At 36.8% G+C, this 18,683-nt stretch overlaps 1 protein-coding gene across 1 annotated transcript in view; it reads left to right on the forward strand.

The window, feature by feature from the left end:
* DNAH7 (dynein axonemal heavy chain 7) overlaps nucleotides 1-18,683 on the forward strand; it is a 111,788-nt gene that overhangs the window by 55,087 nt on the left and 38,018 nt on the right. The window contains exons 35-45 of the mRNA XM_056350144.1: nucleotides 783-980; nucleotides 3,039-3,194; nucleotides 4,878-5,046; nucleotides 8,056-8,182; nucleotides 9,056-9,275; nucleotides 10,229-11,101; nucleotides 11,960-12,189; nucleotides 13,265-13,595; nucleotides 15,142-15,488; nucleotides 16,688-16,868; nucleotides 18,168-18,353. Of these exons, the coding sequence (XP_056206119.1) occupies nucleotides 783-980; nucleotides 3,039-3,194; nucleotides 4,878-5,046; nucleotides 8,056-8,182; nucleotides 9,056-9,275; nucleotides 10,229-11,101; nucleotides 11,960-12,189; nucleotides 13,265-13,595; nucleotides 15,142-15,488; nucleotides 16,688-16,868; nucleotides 18,168-18,353 (3,018 nt within the window). The remainder of the gene's footprint in view (nucleotides 1-782; nucleotides 981-3,038; nucleotides 3,195-4,877; nucleotides 5,047-8,055; nucleotides 8,183-9,055; nucleotides 9,276-10,228; nucleotides 11,102-11,959; nucleotides 12,190-13,264; nucleotides 13,596-15,141; nucleotides 15,489-16,687; nucleotides 16,869-18,167; nucleotides 18,354-18,683) is intronic.

Consider the following 18,683-nt stretch of genomic DNA (forward strand, 5'->3'; position numbering starts at 1 on the left):
TCAATCAGCAGTAAAGGCTTTGTGTCTTCTTATCATAATCCATAAAAACATGTTCCTGAAAAGGAGTTTTTGTGTTCAGAGGTGGGAATATGCCCCCTCTAAGAAAGACTTCAATGGAGATCAACCTCTAGGAATTTCATGTGACTTTTATCTCAAGGTGGATTGTTTTTGGGCTAGGATAGAACATACAGTTGTTTCAAGGCTGTTTAGGAATTTTAAAAATCTCTGTATATTAATTTACTCTTGGAGAGTTTTGACTTGTTTTAAGGCTCCTGTAGTAGGTGGATCTAAAAGACAAAGCTTTGCTGTGGAGCTTCAGCATGAAAATTAACCTGCCCTCAAATTCCCGTAGTTTGGAGGTATTTATTATGAATGAGAACCTGTGAAAAGGCTGATGATGCTTTTTTAGGTTTAGTGATTAAATTTATACAGCAATTTCCTATTTTATTACATATTTATATACTATATATAATGTATATATAAATATATGTATTTTTCCATTACATATGTGTAAGCATGTGTACAGGTAACACAAGGTAAAATTAAGCCTTTGTGGTTCAGTAGTTGCCTGCTTCATGCACAGGCATTATGTTTTGAGGTACTCTGAAACTGATAGCATTGCATTCTGAAACAAACTATGAAATTATTTTTTAATCCTTCTGAACATTGGTTGATAACCCCATCTGTTAAGTCACAGAATTTAGATTTTTCTATTTCCATTGGTCCTATGGTGTTTTTTCCAGTTTATAATAAATATATGACTTTCGTATAAATTGAAATAGGGAGCAGGAATTTGGGAGCCCTGGGTGGAGACACTCAAATCAACTCCTCCTATACCTCAAGATATGATGTTTAATGAAATAATTGTACCAACTCTGGATACTGTTCGATACATGGCATTGATGGAATTGTTGACAGTGCATCAGAAACCTTCAGTGTTTGTGGGACCAACAGGAACTGGGAAAAGTGCCTATATTACTGTAAGTACTTTTAATATTGACACTAGCCATAGTTATGAAAGGGGTAAAATGAGGACCAAATCGATAACTTTTCTAGAAAAGGAAAATGAGACATTAATTGTTGGATATTAGGAGATAAAATTATGGGCAACTTATTCTTTCCATGTGTACAAATATTAAGTTTTCGGTCTAAAGGAACAAGTCAGACTGTGAAAGCAGAAAGTGAAAGCAGATTTTACTACATTTTTGAAATAATTGAGTCCTTATTTTGGGATGGAGTGTTCCCTTTTTTCATCTTCAGTCACCCTGTGATGCTTTGTTCATTTTAATTTTGTCATGGGGCTATTAAGATAACAATATGGGTAATACAGAAAATTATTCTAATGGTCTAGATCACATTTTTAGATAAATTTTAATTCTTCAGACAGATCTGACAGATACTATGGGTTAAATGCTGATACCATCCATCTTTCTGGGAGACTATTAGAGCCTTGACAGGCAATGGAACTGTGCTAGTAGAACCTTCATGCTTTTGAGGTTCACTTACAAGGATTTCCAAATTCAGCATTTTTCACTGGGTTCCATCTAGATCTGTGGGAAAGTGTACTTTTGAGGCAAAAAGGGCATATGTGAGTGGAGATATGGCAAAGCCATTGTGTTTTTAGCTAATGAGAGTCTCAAAGTAATTCAGAAGAGAGAAGTCATTCCTCTGAGCAGCAGCACGAAAGTGCTTTTATTTGTTCTTTTTTTCCTTCAATATGTTGTTTTGTAGAGGATGTTGCTTCTGTTGGTTGCTCCAGTGCAGTCAGCATGAAGCCTGGGCACACGCAATTATTTTGCAGAGGGGGCAAACCTTGGGAGTTATGTAAGCAGATAAAATAAATCTGACTTTATGGTCTTGAATCTGTTACTTTCCTTCTTTTTGTGTGATAAAAATTAATGGTGAAGTTACTGACTAAGGACTAAACTTAGTTTTGGTTTTAAGTTACTTTTCTGAAATACTTTTGAAGAAAATAAATGCTAAGACTGGAAGATCTGTTCATAAGAGACTGTTCCTGGAGTACTGATCTCAGAAATGTAATAAAGCATAAGTAAACCTTTGTTGATAATGAAGAATATGACTACTTTCTACTGCCCGGTTCATTACTGGCGTGATATATAAGAAAATTATATTTCTTCAGAGTTCAGAACTGATAAAAAGGATAAAAGAAACAGGGCCATTAAGTCACACTGCTCTATAGTTTCCTTAAGCTGTCATTGTACATTTTTGTGAAGCAGCTCAGATTTTTCCTTCAAGGATAGAGATCAAACATTCTTCTGAGAAAACTGTATGGTGATGGTCTCGGCAGTGGTTGGCAGAGATTAGACTAGTCTTTAGAGACATTACTTTATATGCAGTAATGCTCTGTAGCAACTGCTGGAAGGGTGGAAGGGTGTCTTCCCCTGTGGTTTTATTTTACTTGGTCGTGGGTAAGAAATGAGTCCTTTTCAGTCATACTTGAAATGCTGACTTGGATCCAGATTTCTCCCAGAGATTAAATTGCAGCTGATGTAAGGGACTTTGGAAGGTAGTTCCCGTTACAATGTACTGCCAAAAGCTTCATGGTAAAGCTTATCTTCAGATACTCTTGCTGTGCTCTCCAAAAGAAATATTCCTGACAACTCTTCAAAGCTAGGCATAAATGTTTGGACCGCTGGATACGTTTGCAAATGTGGGTGTGGATTAGTACAGGCAATGTGCGTCAACTCTAATTAGTACTATGAAGTGTTGTGTGTGCAAAATATTAACATACTGAATTTATATAGTACACTAGGTAGATTTTATTTTTTTCAAAATGTGAAAATGTCTCTATTGGAGACGTAAATTTTTCTCTGGCAAGTTTAATATGTTTTTAAATTATTCAAGCATATTGGTTTACTGATGAAATATTATTAGAGTTCTTTTAGAGATAAATTACTGTAGCATTTTAAAAGAAATAAAAATGATCCATAAATGTCTGTCTTGATTGCCATTTGCTAAGTGTTATAAAATTTATCTATATTTCTAGTTTAACTTCTTCTTCTTCATAATCTTACCAGAATTTTCTTTTAAAAAATTTGAATAAAGAAGTCTACAGGCCACTGCTCATTAACTTCTCAGCACAAACTACAGCAGCTCAGACTCAGAATATTGTTATGTCCAAGTTGGACAAAAGGAGAAGAGGAATTTTTGGACCTCCTCTTGGGAAAAGAATGGTAACTGTTATATTTCTGTATGTAAATAAATGTTTAAATACAAAGATGTAAATGCATTATTTTCTCAGCTGTTCACAGGTGATAATCAGGAAAGAATACTCAATTTGAAATAAACTATCAAAGTTCTAGTTCTTCTAATTTAGTTCCTCATGTCTCTCCTTTTCTTTCTCCCTTCTCCCAGTAATATGTATACTGTTTTAATTAACAGAAAAAAATGATTTGAATAACTGTGAAAAGCATTGCCATATGTCTCCCTCCATATTTTGTGATATTATCCTTGAGATAAGAGTTCTGTATGGCTAAGCTTGTTACTGGTTTGAAATCATTGTTGAGAAATCAGCGTTGAGCCTGAGGCTGGGCTAGATAAACTCCGAGGTTCCTTCCAGCCTGGGTAGTTCAATGGTTTTGGAAGAGTTAAAGGGCATTTGAATCTTTTATCACTGGTGCCTGCCAAACCCAAACCGTTAAAGATCAATGGAACTCTTGAGTAATCAGAAACTCAGGAAGGATATTAAGAGTAGACTTCTTTTTCTTTTTTTTTTTTTTCTTTTTTTTTTTTCCAATGAGAAAATCCTTTTCTCCTCTGTCTGGAAGAGTTCAATGAGTGAAAATTAAAATCTAAGGAGTTTCTTTCATCTTTTTTTTTTTTTTTTTTAACCCAGATTAAGGAAGAATTTAGCTTCTAAGGAAAATTTTTTAAATCATTAAGTTTACAATGCAATTATAATGTGTATGGTTTAATACTGGCCCTTTTAGGATGCCTATAGACCTGTGGTATTTGCAGTCTTATTTTTTTTTCTTATTTTCTAGATATTATTTAATAAATGGTTATTATCAAGAGTAAAACATGTAATGGTAGAAGTTTCTTAAGGAAATACCATTTAAAGTGTTTTATGGTCTTCCCCTGCCTCTCTCCAGGCTATTCTTTTAAGATGTATTTTAGCCCAGTCTTAAAAACGTAAAGATACTTTTTAGGGATAAATTTTGTCTTGATCTGTATCAGTCAAGAGCACTTCAAACCATTTCAGTATGTCTCCCAAATTGCAGTGCTAGATAAGATACAAGGCCTGTGATTTAACCTGTTTTTCTTTTGACCAAATTTCTACTCTGTATTGGTTAAAGAATGAGAAGAAAGGAGGATAAAATGCATAAATTTCTCTCTAGAACTTGAATCAGTTGCATTAGCTTTGTTGTGTGAAGACATTTCCTGATCAGCAGGGGCCTATACTTTAGGAACAGCAGTGCCAAGAAAGATGTAATGTTTTAACAGATTTAAAAAGAGAACCATAGTCTCACTAAAGTTTGAAATTCTTGTGGGTCTTCTTGACTCCATCTTTTTTCCAAGGAAAGCTATGTAAGTAGCACAGTAAGGTTTAAATAGCAAGTATTAGTTTACTGTGTTTCATTAAATACACTCAGCAATAATAAGGCAAGCATTGTTTTTTCTCTCCTCTATAGGTGTGTTTTGTGATGGCTTTAGAGTGACACAGTTACTTTTATTTAACTCAGCAGCAACTCCATCAAGAGCTTAGGTCTGCTTTTAAATACATGTATTTATGTGTATTACTCCCATTAATTTTAATGGGAGTGAATTGATGTGGAGCATTTTGAGAATCAAGCAGAATAGTGGCATATATTCAGTAAAATAAATAAATGCAAAATCCTTTGTGTTTGTCTTTTCAGGTTGTATTTGTAGATGATGTTAATATGCCAGCGCGAGAGGTCTATGGTGCGCAGCCACCTGTTGAGTTACTACGGCAGTGGTTAGATCACGGGAATTGGTACGACCTTAAGGACTGCTCAGTGATTAAACTTGTAGATGTTCAGATTATGTGTGCGATGGAACCACCAGGTAAGAGATGTGTCTTGTATGCTTTTTCCTGTTTTATGACAATTTGGGTCTTTATGGCTAGGGATGGGGCTCAAGGAGCCCTTTTCCTTGAAGGAAATGTGAACAGCAGCTGTAGTAGAGCGGGTGAGGACCAGCAGAGAGACTACACAAGCCTGCCAGGAAGAAGTACTGCTTTTCAGGAAGACAAGGATTTATCTGCAAAGTATTAGCAAAGTCCCTTTGCTCTAATGAGACCCTCCATTGGCCTTCAGTCAATTTTATTCTTCTTCAGAACTTTTCTAAATAGCACTAACTGATGTTCTTTATTGTACTTTATTTGGCCAAAAAGAAGTAGTAAAGTATCTGATGTACCAAGGTTGTCACATTTCTGATAGCCTGCATACACATTGACTATGCAAACTATTGTCCTGGTTTTGGCTGGGACAGAGTTAATTTTCTCCTTGGGAGCCGGCACAGTGCTGCGTTTTGGATGTAGGGTGAGAATAATGTTGACAACACACGGATGTTGTAGTTGTTGCCGAGTAGCGCTTACCCCAAGCCAAGGGCTCTTCAGTTCCCCAGGCTGCCAGCGAGGAGGGGCACAAGAAGCCGGGAGGGAGCAGAGCCAGGGCAGCTGACCCGAACTGGCCAAAGGGCTACTCCACACCACAGAGCGCCACGCTCAGCAGATAAAGTCAGGGGGGTGGGGGTTGGGTGGGGGCCACCGGTCACTGCGCGGGGACTGGCTGGGCATCCCTCAGCGGGTGGTGAGCAACTGTATTGTGCATCACTGTTTTTTCTTGGCTTTTATTCCTCTCCCTTTTTCATTTTCCTTATTATTATATTTTACTTTCTATTAAACTGTTCTTATCTCAACCCACAGGTTTCACTTTTTTCTGATTCTCTTCCCCATCCCACCGGGAGGAGGGGGGAGTGCGTGAGCAGCTGTACTTAGTTGCCAGCTGGGGTTAAACCACAACAGCTATGTAGTTAAAAAAAAAGTTGTCTAGCAGATTTTATCAGTTGAAATGAACAATTAATGTTTCTTTAATGCAGTTATGTTTGTTTTTAAAGAATCTGTTTCCTTCCCTACAGCAGGAAGCATGAAACAGAATTTCTTTTATGCAGAGCTGTGTCTGCCCCATACCGCCTAAAAACTTTGCCATAGCTGAGCACATTTACAGTGTGCAGTCAGGCTGCGATCAGAGCTTTCCTTCTTTTTTCTACTTCAGCCTCCCTGGACTTTCCTCCTTTCTTTTGTAGAGTTGTTTACACACACGAACATGCTGGTTCTTCTTTGCTGATACTGCTTTTGTGTTTGGGAGGGTGGTGCATGCCTGTGGGGTAGGGGTCCACTGCTGTTCCACATAGCTGGTTTCCTAGAGAAGCAAAACTGCTTCTTGGAATCATTTTAAACTGGGGGCAGTGTTCATCCATGGTTCAGGGCACTTGATCTAAATGTCAGTCTGTGGAATAAATGAGGAGGAGACTGTGAAATAATTTTAAAATTTTACATGTTCATTTTCCTAAAGCTTAGGTGAAGTCAGGACTTGTAATATGTTCTGGCATAACTTAAATTGCACAACTTTTTTTTTTTTAACATCAGAAATAGCCAGTTCTTGGAGGTGCTTTTTCTGTAAAGCATCCTTCATGCCACATTCCTGTTTCAGGGTGATAGTGTAGAAGTGACTTTCAGCTGCTCTGAAATTGGGACAAATTTGCTTTCCCAGGATAAGTTCATGTCAGTTTTTTTGTTCCAGTCCTCTTCTGATTAAATGGTGAAAAATGGACCGATCAGATGTACAAGTTATGGTCCTAATTATTTGTGTCAAATGTCTCAATTCAGCTTCAGGGTGAAGAATTTATTTTAGTAGCTATGTACAAGGAGCTACTTCCAGGACTTACAAAATTATATATTCCTTTCCAGCCTATGTTAATTTTTTTAAAAAAATCTAATTAGAAATGAAAATCTGGACTCTGTACTTGTATATAGTACTATTGAAGCAAATATTAAGCTATTTAAAGAATGTTTAAAGCTGTTTTGTTAAAGTCAGTTTTAAAATTTATGTTAGGAAAGTATTGTCTTGGGTAAAATTCATATTTATATCCCAGTGACTTGTGTAATGTTGTGCACATGTAAACTCCAAGAAGCATTGTAAACTGCTGTGTCTGAGAGATGACCTTAGCTGGGGTAGAAGGGAGTAGATGCATAACTGGCCTGTTCAGCATGACGTGCTGAGATTCCTCAGCAGGCGGTGGCAGTGCCTGCGCGGTTCAACCTGGCAGTCACCAGTGCTGCTTGCAGTGCCAGGTGGCTGGGGGGGGCAGCTCCAGGCCAGGGGTCTTTTAGTTTCGTTAGTCCAGGGTCATGCCTGAGAGTCATGTGTTTTAAAAGAACTCACCGTGCTAATTTGGTTGCTATCAGCTGTGCTCCTGATGTTAGGGATGGTAAATTGCCTACTTTTCAGCTACTTTTTTTCCGATTCGCTGCTCTAAGGGGGTTGAACACACTTGTGCAGCAGCTTAACCCTGAATCCAAACAGAAGAGCAAGTATCCAGTTATTTTCTGTTTTACATCCCCTTATCTCCATCCATAGCTTCATTGTCCAAATCACAACGAAGTCATACAAACTACTAACTCTAGAACTGGGATAAAATTTAAATTGAATAAAGTATACAGCGTTACTTGTAGAGGCTTCTTTCATTGTAACGCTTTGAAAATCAAGAACATGGGTTTGAAGTTTATAAGAATTTTTCTTTCATAACAGAAGCATAGTTAAATTAGTGTCAAATCTATCTATCTCTAAGCTGATGGTTTCAATGTGTGTTTTACAGACTGTTGGTTACAGGAGCAGGTTGACACAGAACTGCGTGCTGCTTTCATTGGGTTTATGACAAGGTGTGGTACTTGTCAATGTGAGACTCCTAGCCGAATCAAAGATGACTATTAGGGAAAAAAAATGCTAGGCTTGTACGATTCTATTTTGAGTTTTTCTGTTAGTTATAGTGTTAATGCTCTCTAATATTTAGGTGGTGGTCGAAACCCAGTAACACCACGATTCCTGCGACACTTCAATACAGTTACTATCAATGAGTTTGATGATGAATCGATGTACACAATTTTTTCCAGAATCTTAGATTGGCATCTAACAGTATGGTAAGTGACCTCTGTGTATTGGAAAAAATCAAAGTCAGTGTTTAAATTATGGTACTAGGAAGTCTCTGAGATGTGCTGGTAGGACAGTGCTCTTGAAAAGAAGTTACAATCTTTTGTATCCTGTGCTTTTGGAGTTACTCATTACTCAGCAGAAGTAGGGCTTATCTTAAAATACTCCAATAGTAAAGTTCTTGTTCTGAAGTTTCTAACAGAGGTTTATATTAGTTGAGGCTAATTAAGTTAGCTGAGATATTTCTGTAATGCAGTATTCTTTGATATATAATAAATAAGAATAGAATTTGGTTAGTCATTAAAAAAATTGAACTGGAAACTGCTCTTAAATTTCTTCTGGTTTGAGAAGGCTTACTCTTTCTTTGGCCTTACAGTGCTGCATAATTTTTAAATCCATTATTAAAAATGGACTTCAACTTCCATTGTCTATCCATTCTGACAGCTAAGCCCCAAAAGATGCTCCTACCCTGTTTCCAGACCAAGTTTGTGATGTGGCAGCTTCTGACCCTTTCAGGGAGAGAGTTCCCAGAGGACAGCAAGGGCTATTTGACCTGACTTCTTTGTTGCTGCTGTTAGTCATCAAAATGAGGGGGTTAAAAAGGGTATAATTAGCTGTGTGACATAGCCAAATTTGTCAGCATGTTCCACAGTTACTAGATTTGATTTGCAGTGTTAATCTAGTGAGAGAAATAAGGTTTGTAAAACTGCATGTGAGGAAGTGTAATCATAGAAGGTAAAAATTGGCACGAAGTTATAAGTAAATCAGTGTATATATATAATATTATTTATTTAGTCACATGCTAGTGTGATGAAATTATGAAAATAATTCTGTTCTTTTAACCACCTTTTATAACTTGTCAGTTACAGCTTTCCATCACAATACGTAGAACTGACTTCAGAAATAATTAACGGAACCATGCATGTGTATAAAGAAACTATGAAGAATCTGCTTCCTACCCCAGCCAAATCTCACTATTTGTTCAATCTCCGCGACTTTTCACGTGTAATTCAAGGTGTTTGCCTGTCGAGGCCTGAAACAACAGACTCTCCAGGATCAATAAAACGTCTCTGGGTTCATGAGGTAAATTACCTAATACTAAGAAATGATATTTATTATAAATAAGAAAAAACTGTGAATTCTTTTTGCAATGCCATCTCGTATTGGCTAATAGCTGTGAATTAGTGTCACACTCCTGAGAAAGGATTTTGTATACTGTATGGGCAGAGGAAATCTGACTTTTTCAAAGTGTGAATCATATCTTAGTAGACAACTTGATTGTTGATACCTTCACTTTCATGTGATTATGTAGTCTCTGCTGCTTTGAATGCATATACAGTCCTTTCCATTTCTTCTCTCCTTCCTTCAAAAAAACCTAAATGAACAGTGAGAAGAACAGCAAGTAGTCCTGGGTCACTGGAAATTTTGAGTGATTTAAAGTTTGGTCCCTATCTTTTTCTTTTTCTTTTTTTTCCCCTCCTCTTTCTTGGTGATCATCTAGCCCATCATCCTTCCCCAAAGCAGGATCACATAAAGAAAGGAACTGCAGTAACTTTTGAAGTGTTTTTTTCTAAAAATTTCTTACAGTTCTCTAAGGATGAAGGGGTGTTCATACTTCAAGGGAATCTGTTCGTGTTCTTCACTATGTTGTTCCAGCTGCAGTCCTCTTTCTTGAAATATAAACCCGTCACTTGTCCTATCTGGGTGTAGTGCAAAGACCAACACGTTCCCTTCCTCTTTGCAGCAGCCTTTTAATGCATTTATGTAGTGATGTTTATAAATATGTATCTATATATGTGTGTGTATGTATTTCTGTATGAATTTTCACTTTACTTCAGAAGTAATATTACTCGGCTCAGCTTTTTGAATTAATTCTAAATGTCTGTTTTGTTTTTTTCTGTGAAGTGAAGTTTAAGATAATTTATATTTTGAAGCCTTTTTCAGAACTGTATTTGTTTTATCTTGTTTAAAAGAAGTATACATTCAGGAGCAGGAGCAGAAACAACTATTAAAAGAACTACATTTTTATTATGCAGGTTCTTAGAGTGTATTATGATCGCTTGGTGGATAATCCTGACCGAGCTTGGCTTGTTGGATTTATCCAGGAAGTAGTGAAAAATCACTTGCATGAAGACTTTCATGAACTCTTCCAGAATCTGGACTTCAACAATGATGGCAGAGTGGAAGAAGATGATTTGCGTAGCTTAATGTTTTGTGATTTTCATGACCCTAAGAGAGAGGACACTAAATACAGGGAGATTAGAGATGTGGATCAATTGAGATTAGTTGTAGAGAGTCACCTTGAAGAATTTAATAACATAAGCAAAAAGCCAATGCAGCTTGTCTTGTTCCGATTCGCTATAGAGCATATTTGTAGGATTTCCCGTATTCTGAAACAGCCTCGCAGCCATGCCCTCCTTGTTGGTGTTGGAGGTAGTGGTCGACAATCTCTTACTCGATTAGCAGCCCATATGGCTGAATACAGCCTTTTTCAGGTTGAAATAACTAAAAGTTACGGTGTCAATGAGTGGCATAAAGACTTAAAAGCCATACTAAGAAAATCTACTGAAGGGGAAAGGCAGGGAGTTTTCTTGTTCACAGATACACAGATTAAAAAGGAATCATTCTTAGAAGACATTAACAACTTACTAAATGCAGGTGAAGTGCCAAACCTCTTTGCAGTAGATGAGAAACAAGAAATTTGTGAACAAATGCGTCAAGTAGATTGCCGACAGAGCAGGACAAAACAGACAGATGGCAGTCCTGCTGCTCTTTTTAACATGTTCGTTGATCGCTGTCGAGATCAGCTTCATATAGTAGTGGCCATGAGTCCCATCGGAGATGCTTTCCGTAACCGCCTTCGTCAGTTTCCAGCTCTTGTCAGCTGCTGCACGCTGGACTGGTTTCAGGTAAACCCAAAACTCTTGTTGGACTTGTTATTCTAACAGAAATGCAATGGAAACCTAACTTCAGTGCTTTTTGTAGCAAGTAATTTTTTTTGCTGAAGCTGGCAGTGAAAAATATCTTGTATTTTCTTAGTCTCATGTTTAAAATTGTTTACACAATTAGAATCGTTCTTACTGTAATAAAGGCCGGTATAGGCTGAATACAAAATCATCAAGAAAATAACTGTCTGTTTGCGGTATAAGAGTATAACTGAATGAACATAGCACTGTGGACATGGCAAATTTAAATATGTAATGGTTTTTTTTCTATTACCAGGACTACCAGAATCTAGGGTGCCAAAAAGGTTTGAAACTGAAATACCTGTCAAAAATACAGACATGTTTTCATGCAGAATAGCAGATTTTTTCCCCACTACTCTGCATAAAACTATTCTATCTGTTATATGCAAAAGACCTTAGAATATTTAAGATGTAGAATGTAATCATACAGAGAATCTGAAGAACTTAAATTTCATCAAGTTTTAAAATGTAGTACTGTATCTTTAATGGTTATTTTGAAAATGAAGAGCATGGACAGTTACACACACATATGGACATAATGAAAATCCGAAATTTTCCTTTTAGTAAGTGTTTCCATTGGATGAAATAAGACAGTGGGACTGAACTGAATCCCTAAGTAGTTCTGTCCTTTCCAGTTCTATTATTGTCCTATTTGATGATCTTTTTCATCATGAAGTCATTTCTCTGTGCCTCACTAACTTTATATATGAAATGGCGTAAATGTACCTTTTTGAAAAATGTTTTGAGATTTATGAGTGTGAAGTACTGAGTAAGAGAAAGGTATTTATGAATTTGTTTTAGACATGGCCAGAAGATGCATTAGAAGCTGTTGCTTCTCGCTTCTTGGAAGATGTTGAAATGTCAGAAGAAACTCGGAGTGGGTGTATTGAAATGTGTAAAAGCTTTCATACATCTACCATTGCTTTATCAGACTTATACCGTGCAGAGCTTCAAAGACACAACTATGTTACACCTACTTCATACTTGGAATTGATCTCCACTTTTAAAAGTCTACTTGAAAAGAAACGCATGTAAGGATTTATAATGTGACCTTTTCTAGAGGAACTCAAGTTCCTCAAAAATACTAATTTCTATTTCTTATAGCTAATCTGAACAAAACAAGTGAATTGTTTTTAGTTAATTTAAATTGACAGAATGGTGGATGGTTAAAATGTACTCTTGGGACACATGCTTCTTTATTGGACAAAAGGTCTGATGATGCTCTCAAAATATACATTAGGCCACTTCTAACATCCCTGGTGATGTTGCTACATGTTGTTTATCTATATTATGCTACCAGAGTAATTGATGCAGCCTGCTTTCTCTGTGGTTCTCTGGAGGATGCAGGGAAGATGACTTCTGGGAAACCAGCTTCCAGATTGCTGGGTGTCGTTGGCTTGCTGGCACGATTCAGCTGTCCCTGTGCAGAAAGGACCTCTGTATGCTTGTGCACATCTGTGTCTGTTCTGTTCTCATGGCTGGGGAGGGAAAGTTCTTTTTTCTTTCCTCTCCTCATTGATAAGGTACTACGTAACAGTTAAGACAAGTGCTTAATTTGATCAACAGGCTGTGTGAAACACTGCCTGCGGCAAGAAATGCCAGGAGTAAAGGAATAGAGTTTTGAACGTAGTGATCCAATGTCTTTTCAATGTCCTGATTCTGACACTCTTGGCTGTCCCCAGAGCCATCCACATTCTGCTGCTAAAATTATTTTTCCCAATTACATTAATCCTATTTAAGCCTCACCTCAGCTAATAATCTTCATGAGTGTATCCCCACCTCCTCCCTCTCCTTTTCTTGTCTGTTACTATTGTGCCGTCTTGATTTTGTAGCTCCTGCTAACAAGAAGCTAAACAAACACTTATTTAACTGTAAGTGACCACTTATTTATTTATATCCCAATCTCTGAGTATACATGATAGAATAGTTCAGGGTATATGGCTCATGTAATTCGAGGTATGTTTATTAATTGTTGAGCAAATCAGACAAGAATGGCAGAGCATTGGATTATTCAGAGCGGTGAGAAATTTGAAGAATGGATCCCAATGAATTAAGCATTCAAGTACTGATAACATATGTTTATAATAAAGTACTATTTATTTACAGTAAGGTCATGAAAATGAAAAGAAGATACGAAGTTGGCTTGGAGAAACTGAACTCTGCTACATCTCAAATAGCCTTGATGCAGTCTGAGCTGGAGGCTCTGCAACCTCAGTTACGGGAAGCTAGCAAGCAGGTTGATGAGATGATGGTTGTAATTCAAAAAGAATCTTTGGAAGTAGCCAAAACTGAAAAAGTCGTGAAAGCTGATGAAGCTGTGGCAAATGAACAGGCTATGGCTGCAAAAGCTATCAAAGATGAGTGTGATGCTGACTTAGCACAAGCCATGCCTCGTTTAGAAAGTGCTCTGGCTGCCCTTGACACACTCACAGCACAGGTATGGCTAACAATGCATCTTTACGCACTGGAGAGGTATTCTGATCCACAAAAGCACGGAATATCTGCCTTTTCAGATTTTATGCTATACTTACACGGTTTTATAATTTAGAAACTTCTTGAAATCTTTCCGTTTTAAAAACCAAAATGTTATTCTGTCTTTATTTTCTAGTGAAAAAGGTGTAATGCTGAATTTTTGTGAACTACAAAATCAAATACTAGTCTAGACATTTCAAAATTCAGCTATAAAAATATTTTGACTCAACAATTCAAAAGTTAGAAGATGTATGCATTTTTACTTCCTTATTCAGAACCTGCCAGCTTGTCGCTAGTGTAGTTAGTTTTTAGATCGAGTCTTTCAGAGTCTAGAAACTGAGGTTGAAATTCTGTGTCTCCCCACGTTAAGGGACCATCTCCGTAAGAGTAGGACCGTGTAGCAGTCACCTTCGGTTTTATGGCTAGTCAGGTGTTCTTTGCCTGGATAATGTTTTGCTCTTGGTGGGATGAAAGGAAGTCTCCTGGGTTGCAGGAGTGAGGCTGGGACTGACTATATGCTCCAGCTACTGTTGCTGAAAACAAGATCTTCTAAAGCTTTCAAGCTCTCAGGTTCTAACACTTGTTGGCAAAATAAACATGAGAATGTAGAAATTCTTTAATTCATCGAGAGTACGTATTCTGAGGAAAGCTCTTAGAATATTTGAATTTCCATGCAGAGTTACTCTTTGGGAAGAGGAAGAGAGATTATTTTCCATAAATCTTTAGTTTACAAACCTTCTGCTTGATTAGTTTTACATAGATGCGTAGAAGCATTTCATTATTTTATGTTACTATTCTATATTTGTTGTTAAAACTTTGCTTATACATTTCCTGCTATTACAATGTCAGTATCTCTTACCCAGTAGTTTGCTTCCTTTTAGCTGCCTCTTCCCTCATTCAGCTTGATAGAGAGCTTAGTAACTAACCAGAATACTAATTAATTTATTTTCTGTACTTGGAAAGCATACATCTTTAGTTCTGGATTGAAGGTAGTTTTTACCTTGTTATCTTAAATCTGCTAATCCACTACTGATACGGCCCTGTAAGCTTGGAAGTACCATGTTAGAGGCTGAGCGGAAGGGTAGAGCAGGACGCTGGAACACCTGAACGCTGTGACTGAGGTGCAAAGCCTCTACTGAATTAGGAGCAGAAAAATACAGCTAAGAATGAGTTACAGATAAGAACTTTTTGTCTCATCCAAACTGATTATTGACTAGGTTTCAGATATTTTTGTTTAGATGTGAGTGTTAGTTTAACCTGCATAGGACCTTAAAGAAAGGACTGGAAAGAACAGAAAAAAAGAAATAAAAATTTTGCAAAAATAGAATCAATATGCAGGCTTGTGCTATGAACTTGAGATCATACTGTATTAAAATTGTCAAGTATAAGAATAACAAATTATATGGAGATGTATTATTTTGACATAAAAAGAGTTATTTCTGTGATAATAGAAGAATTAATCTGCCTATTTTCAGAGCTCTAAAAGTGGGGGTTTCTGATTATTTTTAAAGGATATTACAGTGATTAAGTCCATGAAGAGTCCTCCTGCTGGTGTCAAGCTTGTAATGGAAGCTATATGCATCCTTAAAGGCATCAAAGCAGATAGGATTCCAGATCCAACAGGTTCTGGAAGAAAAACTGAGGATTTCTGGGGTCCTGCTAAGAGACTTCTGGGGGATATAAGATTTCTTCAGTCTCTACATGAATATGACAGGGACAACATTCCCCCAGCTTACATGGCTACCATAAGAAAACAGTATCTTACAAATCCTGAGTTTGTACCAGACAAGATTCGAAATGCTTCCACGGCAGCAGAAGGTCTGTGCGAATGGGTCATAGCCATGGAGTTTTATGATAAGTAAGTATGTATATATATTAAAAAAAAATGTGATTAAAGATACCAGTTTATTTTTAAACCAAAAGAGATGTGAAATTATTTCTTACTAATGGGAAATTTGTGCAAACAAGCAGCCGTAAAGGGTTTGTTCCTGCAAGGTACCTGTTGTTAAGATGTAGAGCCTTATTTTCAGTTCTGAATTTTTTAAGAAGGCATGGGGGCAACAATCTGTTCAGTTAGCAAATAAAGTTCACTTCCTTCGAGTGTTGCACTAAATAGAGGCGTTACTGATAAGTCTTTGGAAGTTTCTGTTAACTGTATCAAGCCCAAAGGATGTTTTTTGTTAAACATTATATTTGATGCACTGAAAAAGTGTGCTGCTTTTTTATGGTATTTCCTAATTTGAAACACCTGGAACTCACATTTAACAGTACGTCAGCACTGGGGACTAAGGTCAACTTGCAAGTTGAAGGTTCAGTCACGGTAGGTCGTGCGTGCCTTCATTTGAGAGGACATTTTGTTACTTGACTAAAAGATTAGTAATTAATTGAGAACAACTATCAACATTACAAGTAACAATGTTAGAGAGAAAATTAACTAAAAAGGTGGACTTTAAAGGAGATCTGCAACTTCGAGCAGTACAAGAGGGAATTAATTACGAGGCTAATACTTCTGAAATTCTCTTTCAGATGATACAGGGACATTCTAGCATATTTTCTTGCTTGTTTTTGGAAAGATGAGCAATATGCTTCCAGTTACGTATTACTTGCAATATTCCCCTCACAAAAATCTCTCCCCTCAAAACTAGAAAATAGGTCCTTGGGTGTGAAAAGCTTTGATTTATTTTGTGTACACAGCTGGCTGTATGTATGTTACTTAATGTATATGATTATTTGTGTGTTTCTAATGGCACAAATCCATTATGGATTCTCAATTGTGATCAAATGGGGCACAGTTCAGAAGCATAACCCTTTTTGCTTTTAATCGTTACCTGTTACTACAGAAAAATGTGCAGAAACTGCATAAATCAGTATCAGCACCGAAACAAGTGATTAAGTAAAAAACAATTGTCTTAAGATTTCATCAAATTATGAAATGAAATATTGCATGAGTTACTAAGTTGCTAGGTTTTGCTTCACCTTTCCTATGTTCATTTTTTAATAGTAACCGTAGAGTAAGTGTTTATCTTTCAGATGTTTAATTTCTTTGACTTCATTTAGAGTGACAAAAGATGTTGCACCCAAAAAGCTAAAGCTGAATCAAGCTGAAGGAAAATTAAAGATTGCTATGGATGACCTAAGAAAGAAACAAGCAGACCTGAGGGAGGTTCAAGATAAATTGTCTGTACTCCAGCAGACGCTGGAATCCAAGAAACAAGAGAAGGCTGACTTGGAAAATCAGGTATATGATGCAAAAGAAGAACCATTGTTCTACAGATACCAGAAAAGTTATTTAAAATTTTCCGCTTTGTCAAATGGTATTTTTCCTTTTAACTGTCAATATGTTTGACAATCTGTACTTTCAGATAACCAGTTTTTATTTTAATGTAATGGTTTTGAAGTTATAAATGACGAGAGCATGGGGAATAAATGCTTTAAAGTAATAGAAAATGTAGATGTTAAGGATTTATCAACTGATATCCGTCTCCTACATCCTCGCTCGTACCTGATTTCTTGTAAGGTGATAAATTTTCAATGATTGTACTAAGAGTTTGATTCATCTATAAACTTGCAAGTCAGTACATGTAAAGTTTTGAAAGTTTATTGATGCCTCCTGTGCTAATGCAATTTTGAAAATGTTTTTGGTGAACTCTGTTCTGACTGCTGAATAGCTGTTATGTGTGCAGAAAGAGGCAACGCTGAGAAGGTGGGGTTTTTTTGGTTTTGTTCAGTTTGGTTGTTTTTTAAGATTTGCAGTACATCATCTTGAGTTTTTTTTTTTTTTTTACAAAAATAGTATCTGAATTAGAAATGGAGTCGTAATTCTTGTCTGTAGTTAAAGTCAGCTCTTTATGTGTTTCTTCTGCATCCTGATATGGTTTGGAAGTAGAAAGGAGGGATAAATTACACAGGCAGTTTGTTACTGTGGTGTAAATTGGCTGCTATGGTTACCAGGAGAGAGGGAGGATTGTAGCAGCAGCAGGAGTTGGCATCATTTTCCCCCTATCCCATGGCTGAAATGTGTCTCTACTAGATAGTAAAGGATCCTAACAGAGCTGGATTAAATTCCTGTTAAATCATATTTTTTTTGTTAGATTATAAACATGCCTGGAAAGATGGCTGACAATAGACATGCAGATTATGTATTCATAAGGATGTTTTTTGCAGAAAAGAATGTACCTACTTTCATGAGACACTGATCTCTTTAAGGCGTTTTGTTTGTCTTATGACATGTAGATAATTTCCTTGACTATTAATATATCCCATGTCGCAGACAGAGCTGTTTTGAATGGCGTGTTTTGTCCTGGTCCATACTCCTTTATTTGGATGAAAATGTAACTGAATAGTTTACTGTGCTGGTACTGAGATTGCTTTTGTTCTTCAAACATTTCCATTATAATAAGAAGGTATTTTATTTCTATTTGGTGAAATTACTTAAGAAAACATCTGCACAGGAAAGTAATCCTTGAATGCTTTAATATTTGTAAAATGTCTTTAAAGTGATCATGTAATATAATCAACCTTGGTTTTTTATTCTGAGGTTGACTTGTGCAGCAAGAAGCTACAGCGAGCAGAACGGTTGATTGGTGGCCTTGGGGGGGAGAAATCTCGCTGGCATGAGACTGCTTTGGAGCTGGGAAGGCAGTACGTCACTCTGACCGGGGATGTACTTATTTCATCGGGAATTGTGGCTTACCTAGGAGCCTTCACATCCAGCTACAGACAAGTAATACATACAGTCATTTTTGTCCCCGTGTTTTGTAATAATCTAGATTTTAGTATTTTTTCTTTCTCATGTACAGTTCATATTTAAAAAAATATGTTTTAATAGGATTTGTAAGTGGAACTGAAGCTGTATTGTAGGATTTTGAGTTTTGTCTGTAAGACTCTTGGGGGAAAAAAATTCATTTTACTGTAAAGTACTTCTGTGTAAAGCATGGAGTCCTTTGGTTACTTTCCTTCTCTAAAGCAATTGCTGGTAATTTTATACCTCATGGCTCTAGTTACTCCTCTTCCATTCAGTGGCTGAGTTCTCCTTAACTTCAAAAGAAAAAAC

The sequence above is a fragment of the Falco biarmicus genome, chromosome 8, assembly GCF_023638135.1.
Source record: "Falco biarmicus isolate bFalBia1 chromosome 8, bFalBia1.pri, whole genome shotgun sequence".
NCBI lineage: Eukaryota > Metazoa > Chordata > Aves > Falconiformes > Falconidae > Falco > Falco biarmicus.